At 42.2% G+C, this 8,896-nt stretch overlaps 1 protein-coding gene across 2 annotated transcripts in view; it reads right to left on the bottom strand.

The window, feature by feature from the left end:
* LOC124282590 (X-ray repair cross-complementing protein 5-like) overlaps positions 1-8,896 on the bottom strand; it is a 45,368-nt gene that overhangs the window by 13,210 nt on the left and 23,262 nt on the right. Inside the window, exons 20-21 of one of the 2 annotated variants that reach the window (XR_006900197.1) lie at positions 6,422-6,555; positions 2,306-2,746 (exon numbers count right to left, since the gene is read on the bottom strand). Coding sequence is in view for 1 of the 2 variants with exons in the window: in XM_046718599.1 (XP_046574555.1) it covers positions 2,729-2,746; positions 6,422-6,555 (152 nt within the window). In the remaining variant the exon portion in view is untranslated. Of the gene's footprint in view, positions 1-665; positions 2,747-6,421; positions 6,556-8,896 lie in introns of those variants that run through there. The other variant, XM_046718599.1, reaches the window with a different exon arrangement.

Here is an 8,896-nt window from a genome sequence, read left to right as displayed (position 1 = left end):
GTACGTAATTTAAGTGGAAGTGAGTTCCATAGTGCGTTTGCAACTGAACCAAAATAACGGGCACCAAATGTCTTGAGGTTGAATGATGGAGGGTGCAGCAGGATGTTAATACAACTTTGTGAGTTGGGTCTTACATTATTCCAGTCTTATCAAGGTAGTGGACACATTTGGGTGACTATCTTTTTGCAATATTGAACAAACTTTATGGATAACAACCTCTTTTTATTTCCTGAGTGCAACGTTTCAATACAGATCTTGTACCATTGTACAGGAAGGAATGCTTGACAAGAATCTGTATCGAAATGTCGCACACACGAAGTAAAGAGTTGTTGTCCATAAATTTTGATCACCACTGGCACAACTCATAGTTGTATCAGTTTAACCACAAAGATGGATTACTTTTTGTCAGTGTGTGAGAAACTGCTGTGAAACCTGCCTTGTTGAACGAGGAACCACCTGGACACTTGTCAACACAAACACAACTTTGGAATAGGTCCCAGGTGAAACAAGAGGATCAAGTGATTATGGCTTTGTGCCAAGATGCTATCAACTACTTGTTTGCCTTGACCTGGCCTAATTCAGGACTGACGTTCATGCTGGACAGTTGATGACAACATATGTTAATTACTCAATACCATGATAACACACAAATAAAAAGCATTTCATAGCAATAAAAAAAATCATTTATTTTCATAGCAAACAGGCACATATTGCTGTTTTCAGATGTCGGTACAGTGATGAGTTTTCTGGAAAATTTAAGACAAAACAAGCAGTCAAATGCCTGCCTGCCCGACTGCCTGAGATGGGTTATTTTTCAACACGAACTGCCAGATTCTCAAATTCACATGAAATTTAGACATGTATATGAAGATATTTTGTGGGCAGATAAGTTTTGGTCAGGGCTGGCAAGTTTTACATCTAACCAGCCCTGTGGTCAGGCTGAAATTTTTGGGAAGTTTCATACCCTGTCTTGAGTCTATCTTGGGATATGGGACTTCCAACCATTCCTGGGCAAAGGCAAGTTTGCTGCAGAAGGCCCTTCTCAGTAGCTAGATGGGGACCACGCCCAGGACTTGTGTCCATGTAACTGGTTAATATTTAATATCAAACTGGATGCAATATTTATAACATCAATGCCTCTAAATAAACATTCTTATGGAATTTGTACTGCACATAAACATGTTAACAAACCACAGCCACATTCTCTTATAAATATTTCCATTGTTAATTGAAGGAAAGACTTCTGCCAATAAACTCATCTTCAAATTTAGCCTCTAACCCTAACCCTGTTCTTTCATAAATAATGTTTGGAAACCTCAGGCAAGGATTGTTGTAAAGTTCCAGGCAGGGCTTACAGGTGGAAGTTTTAAAAACTGTGCTGTTACAAATTAATTTTAAATAAACATTACATTTTCTTAATCAGAAATTTTTATTTCAGAGACCCATCACTTGCCTGAAAACGACATTAGAATCTTTGTCTAAACGTCGCCTTGCACCGTCGCCTTTCACCAGGTCTCTGCTTTCACGGAATAGTGCTTTTCCTTTCAATCATCTTTTGGCTACACTTTGCATTTGATGTTCACTGTGCTCATGTTTCTAAATGAATTCTTGTAAATACATACATCTTACACAAACCTACAGACTGGCAGTTCTTGCAAGTTGGCAGTGACAATACTGCTACTTTAGCTCTTAAGAACACATTTGGCCCGACTATTACTAAAGCACAAGGTATAAGTGTAAATCCCTCAAATATGCTAACCAAATAAGAGGATAAAGCACAGTTAAATGGAACATTTAATTTGTAATTATTTTTGTTTAGCTATGAAATATATTCTGGTAACAATTGACCAGAAAATGGAGGTACTAACACACACAAAAAGTTATAAGTCCCATTTTGGACATGGCTTATACACCAACATTCATCATGGTAGTGTCTAATGTCCTCACTGGAATGCTGTGTGAATTGCCCCAATAGTTGACACACAAAGATTCTTTTTTCAACTGGAAAGACTAAACTTACATTGATCTTAAAATATCTTTCATTGATAAAGTTAGATATGATGAATACAGACCAGCTGACATCTAAAGAATGTGAAAACTATTGATAACTCTTTTTTCCATCTCCAGGATCTCGTTTAACATCATTTTTTCTTATTTGATACTTCTGTCAATATCCACCAGACCTTTCTTTTGTAATTAATCAGAAGACTGAAACGAGCTAAAATATCCAAAACAAAGTATGGCCATTTTAATCTCAATTCTGAACTGCCCATTTATGTTGATTGTCTAGCTATAGAAACAAAACACACACGGTTGAGAATTTAGAATTCAACACACTGATTGGCTGATCAGAAAATCCCCAGAAACAGAATAAAGGATCTCACGAGATTGCCATCTCGCAAATATGAAATGCATCCAGTTATTCTTCTATGCCAGAACTCCTGTTGGCTACAAGAACAAATGACACAATGAATGCTCTTCACAGGTAGCTGGGTGCCTGTAAGCAATAGATTGACTAAAATTGTTATCCATATGGAGAGATAATGATTATTTACATTCAGATGACATATAAAGCAACTTAAGACTTGTTCATGACCAGGAGCTGAGCTATGAACAGAATCTCATTCGTGTTGACAATCTTTGAGCTGCCTGTTGAATCCAACCCAGGGATTTGCCTTCAACAAAATCAGTTGTAACCCTGGTAGTATTTGATTTTGTCTTGCCGAATCTACTCCAACTGATCCATCTGCAATCAGATAAAACATGATTATAGTTGGTGTTGAACAATTTAGTCTGAAACTAGATGCATTTCAAATATCATCCCCTCTAACAGGATGACGCCACCTCATAACTGAAATATTCCTGAGTGTGGAGTGAAACTAAACTCACTCACTCACTCACTCTAACAGGATGTTCCACAGGGAGCTGAGAATGAAGGTGCCCACTGATCAAATGACCAGGGTATTAGTGGGGGAGTGACTGGTTTTACACCGCTTTTAGCAATATTCCAGCAATTATGGTGGGGGACACCAGCAATGGGCACTGCACAGAAGCCACATGAGAAATCAAACCTGCCTTGGTGTGATGAGCCAATGCTTAAACCACTAAGGCTACCCCACAATGCCAATCAGGCTAATGAAAATAATGTATTTTTATGATAAAATTAATATTTTATACTTATCCTGACTCATGCTTATTTGCTTTCTCATCCTCTCTTCCGAACGGTCAAGTGGAAACTTGAATCCCTTCAATTCCTTTGAAGCGAACGTACAATCACTCACCCTGAATTACCTCCCTTATTTCCCGCCAAAACAGGGCACGTGACCTCAGCATACCTCTGTCCTCACTGTCTCCGATATAAGCCCCACACAGATTTACAGGGAAACCTGTGCGGTGAGAGGGGACGGTTGGGAGGGCTTCATCTCGTGAGTCAGGATAAGTATAAAATATTAATTTTATCATAAAAATTACATATTGTTCCTTAGCCTGACTCATGCTTATTTGCTTACTGAAGCCGATGGAATCGGTGGTGGGTCAACCACCTAACGGGATTCCCTGCATGATTGTATTCATCAGCGTTTGCTTGATATATATACCCCCTGGGAATTTTCTTCTTCTGCATCTAACTTCAATAATTCTTGATGCTTGTCGGGGGACCACCTTCATATACATTCGTATTAGAAGTAAACTTTTCAAATTTTGTGGATTTAGTATACTAGACGCCTGGTTGTCTAGATATCTGCAACGACCCAATATGTTACGGTAAGATCTTTACCGAAACTGGAATCGCGACCCATCTGTTAAGGCAAGAACATTACCATAACTGAGTCTATGTATCACTCATGCGCTGACTTATCTCGTAAGTCAGGGGAACATGGACTCTCAGCCGGTGGCAATGGACAGTTGCCTGGCGTCAACGAATCTGCGTGACAAGGGTGAGATTAATTCAACGTCTGGCCGGTACAGTGAGTTGTTGCGCTACGACTAGAGGGCCGAACTGATGTATCCCTGATACGTCTTCTGTGGAGATGTCTCTCTGGTAGTGATTAGCGAAGACAGTGTCTGACTTCCAAAGCAGCCTTCCATTATAGATGATATAGAGCAGTTTCCATGTAGGGCGAGTGTCAAGGCCAATGCTCTAGCTTCATGTGGGTTTGATGCTCTCTGAGGCTCTAACCCTGCTGCTTTATAGACTCTTAGGATCACAGCTCTGATCCAGAAGGAGATCTTTGTACAGGATACTTCTACAGTCGTAGCGGTTGATAGCGGGATGAATAGATGCTTGAACTTCCTTCTTCTCGTAGCAGATTTCTGCAAGTAGATTCTCAGCGCTCTGACCGGGCATAAAGATAAATCTTGAGTGTCTTCTGGACCCAGGATTGTTGATAATGCCGGAACGTAGAACTGACGATCCGGTTGGCCCGGTAGCTGGTTCTTGGCTATAAAGTCCCATCTAAGGCCTAGATTGACTGCATCCCTTCTTCCCGTGTTGAATCTCGTACGGCTGAAGTCAAGGGCATGGATCTCTGACATCCGAGCAGCAGTAGCCCAGGCGAGGAGGAATATCTTCCTTTTGAGTTAATAACCCAAATGTTGTCTGCGTCAGCGGCTCATAAAGATCACTAATGAGATGCTGCAATACTGTTGATGTCCCATGCTGGTGCTCTGAACTTCTGTTGTTGATCTTCTAACTTGAAAGATCTCAGCAGGGCCACTAGTTCAGGCACCTTGGTCAACTTCACCCCGTCTTCATGGTGATGACCAAGCTGATTGCCACAGGGTATGTAGACAATGTAGAGCCCTTCAGATGTCTAGTGGACCTCAGATGACACAACTAGTCTGCTACTTGTGGGTGTGTTGCTTTTCTGGCCATGAACCCCTGTCAAACAGCATACTGGTCAAAGCTTCTTCACTTGTCATCATACAAGTACGTGTAGATCTATGTAGAGCCAAGGTCACTGCCTTGGCTGTTCTGGTGGAGAATCCTCGATTCTTGAAGCAGTACGTGACATGTTCGTACGTGTAACTGGAACGCTTCTGGGTTGTCGTGACACTGCTTGGTGTGAGGATGGACGAGTAGGTTCGGCCTTTCTGGAAGTCGTAGTACTGGTTTGCCGTGATGATCTATGAGGTGTGGGAACCATAGTCTCTCTGGCCAATAAGAAGCTACCAAAGTCAGTTGTAGGACCCTCGTCTGGCTGATCTTGCGTAGTATTTGTGGTAGCAGGATCGGTTGGGGGTCGGCCCAGTTGTGTTGTTACCCACTGGAACGCCTTCTGGATGTAACTTCAACTCTGTGGGAGATGGCCTGGTGACGTAGTAGTGTGATGCCCGCCGGCGTAGAGGCCAAGTGATCGGAGATAAACTCCTGATCCTTGCGCTGTGTAACTAGTGTAGACCGGATCATCTTCTCCGTCTTAGGATTCTTGAAAGCACACATCAGGGCTTCGTTGATGGCTCTGGACCTCACTAACCTGTAGAATGCCCTACAGTTTGTCGTATCAAGCTGCGCCAACTTCTTATCTTCCACCTTGTAGCTGCGAGTCTTCGAGTCTGAGACCAGGTAGAAATCTTCATCAATATCAGGATCCTTGTTGAAGAGGTCCATGTTGTGATGCTGGAAACATCATGTGTTGAACTGCAGAGTATGCTGCCCTTGTGTCTTCGAAGCCTTCTCAAAGGCTGCTTCACGGTTGTCTACTACCTGGGCAATGGGCTTCATCGGCAGTATGGTGATCGCTCGAAGTCATCTTCCTTCATGCAGTACGTCTCGGCCGGATTGGAGTCTCTGGACGGAGACGATAACAGGAGACCATCAGCCACCCATGCCAGCACCTCTGCATCAGTGAAGACGAAGTCATCATCTTCTGTAGGTTGACCCCGCTTAACTGCTAGACTCTGATGAGAGATGTCTACGTTGACTGCTGACGACGTAGTAAAAGGACCGGATTGCGATGTCTGGCGTCATCTCGCCCGCTATTAATAAGCACATTCACGACAGAATTTGTGCTATATATCCAAAACTTTGAAGTTATAGCCGTGAAGGGACCCTGAATGACCGCCCAACTGTCTGCTTGGGCGATAGAGGAGAGAGTGAGGACAGAGGTATGCTGAGGTCACGTGTCCGGTTTTGGCTGGAAATAAGGGAGGTAATTCAGGGTGAGTGATTGTACATTCACTTCAAGAGAATTGAAGGGATTCAAGTTTCCACTTGACTGTTCAGAATAGAGGATGAGAAAGCAAATGAGCATGAGTCAGGATAAGGAAAAATTACATTCTTTATGTAATAGTGTAATATAACAATACACATAATAATATACTTGTAAGTGGACTTATTTTGATTAATATCCACAGTGATGTTCCAACGGATGATCCTATTCAATGATTGATCAGTTACACTACAATATAAATGAGAACTGACCAGGTCGTCTGTTGTTTCTGCATCGGCGGCTGACGCCGGCTCCTCCTTCACCTCCTCCTCAACAAACTTGTGTGCTGCCTCCTTGGACACTCCACCATCTTCACACTCCAGCTTGGTGATCAGTGCCTGCTTATCTACACCCAAATACAAACAGACATTCAACACTGGTGCCAATACATTACACCTTGTCAACGCATCTTAAGGGCATACTGTCTTCTTCAGCTGATGAAAAGCAAATTCAATCTTTATAGTGACAGATACAAATATATAAATCATAAAACAATCCACTTAAAAACATAAGCATTTCAAGTAAACTGTCTATATGGAGAGCTGCTTTTGTAGCAACATCATCTGTACAAAAGCTACTATTTGGAGTTATGTCCCTTGGTCTTACAAACATCATAAAATGACTTATGGATGAGTAGATTTCATTTGGAATGGAGGCAGCACCCAGTGAAGTTGGAATTTGAATGAAATTCAGATCCGGTTAATGCTGAGAATGGATTGATATGAATGGTCCTGATACACTACAGTGATTTCCTTCAGCATGTAGAGATTTCTGTTGTAGCATTGAATGGATATTTCTCTTCAGTGACCTTTCATATACACATATCTCTCTGAAAGGATTTGTCATATGATGATGCTATCCCTATTTGACATTATTTTTAGAGACTGAGATTTCCCACAAATAGAGATGTGTAACTCTCAACACCCTTGACATTATAGAGATGTGTAACTCTCAACACCCTTGACATTATAGAGATGTGTAACTCTCAACACCCTTGACATTATAGAGATGTGTAACTCTCCACACCCTTGACATTATAGAGATTTGTAACTCTCAACACCCTTCTCAACACCCTTGACATTATAGAGATGTGTAACTCTCAACACCCTTGACATTATAGAGATGTGTAACTCTCAACACCCTTGACATTATAGAGATGTGTAACTGTCAACACCCTTGACATTATACAGATGACAAAACTTTATGGATGACAAACTTCTTTATTTTCACAGCAGAGACGTTTCGGTGTAGATTCTTGTACCGTTTTCAAGCATATGAATCTATACCGAAACAGCGTTATTGTGAAAATAAAGAAGTTAATCACCCATACGGTTTTGTCATCTCTATACCACCAACTTCTAGAATGCCAAAACCTTGACATTGTAATCACACAGCATAAAGTTCATTGGGAAATTGAGTTCATTGGGAAATTTATACAAACCTGTAGAGGTTATGAATTCTTTGAAGAAAGTCCTCCTTGGGGTACATATAAGCATTAAAATGTCCATTTTAAATCCTACGACAGTTGTAACTATATTTTTAATAAAATATTTACAAAACAAAAAACTCGTTTTGTCTTGTGAGACCACCCCTACAGGGCCCCACCGGACCAACACAGCCAAGAGCAGGTAACTCTCGCCGTCTACCTCGTACCTCACTTTTCATGCTGAACGTGTCAGACAGAATGAGGGAGGCGTGGTGGTTTACCCAAGGAGGACTTTCTTCAAAGAATTCATAACCTCTACAGGTTTGTATAATTCTTTTTCAGAAGAAGTCCTCCTTGGGGTACATATAAGCATATGACAGACTCCCAAAGATATTTGAGACGGGAGTGGCATTCTGTCTGGCAACAACTAAACCCGTGGTGGAGTGAAATCTACAACCGATACGGAAATAGAAAACACCGAGCCACCTGACCGCTGATGTCAATCAGACGGGCGGAACTAGAGAGCCCAAGCTTATATGTCAATTGGCTCAATATCAATGACATAAAACCCCGCCCCAACCATTACAATGGAAGGAATGTATGGGGACATGCCGAAACAACTCCCAACCCTAATATAGCCCCAGCCAGACAATCGTGGCGAGAGGTATAAGGGTAGGGAAAGCGTAAAAAATTTAAACGCTACAAAGCCAATAACCCAGGAGTCGAGCTAATAAGTACTGCAAACTAATGCTCGAATGCAGCCCCTGTTTGGAAGAGGGCTTGCCGGGACCTCGATAAAACCCAGAGAAATTATTAGCCTCGCTAAAACTTTCTGAGGAAATCGAACGAGTACAAACGCCATGCATTGTATGAAAGTGAAAACACCCCCACCAAACACTCTCGGCGTGAGGAGGGTAAGTGTAGGCCACCATCCCACAAAGCTGATCAACACAGACTCCCAAATACCGAAGGCTCGGGAAGAGGGAAAAACTGTAAGCGTACAAAAATCCCCTGAATAGCGAAAAGCGTAGCCGAACATATGTTGGCTCACCATTACACTAACCTGGTCACGCGTGACATGCGGCTCAAGAGAGGCATACCAAACAGTGCCCCCGTGGGGGTTCGCGACCCAATTCGCCGCAAGACGGGTTAATAGCATATGACTGGTTAAAGCGCTCTCAAACGGACCCGCCCTCTTGAAGGGACGAAGGGACGATGTACACCCAAACCCGACCCAACCCGAAAGGATGGTAAGGCTAAT

The sequence above is a fragment of the Haliotis rubra genome, unplaced genomic scaffold (assembly GCF_003918875.1).
Source record: "Haliotis rubra isolate DU_JTF1 unplaced genomic scaffold, ASM391887v1 Scf30, whole genome shotgun sequence".
NCBI classification, from domain to species: Eukaryota; Metazoa; Mollusca; class Gastropoda; order Lepetellida; family Haliotidae; genus Haliotis; species Haliotis rubra.
This window is presented reverse-complemented; position numbering and strand designations above follow the sequence as displayed.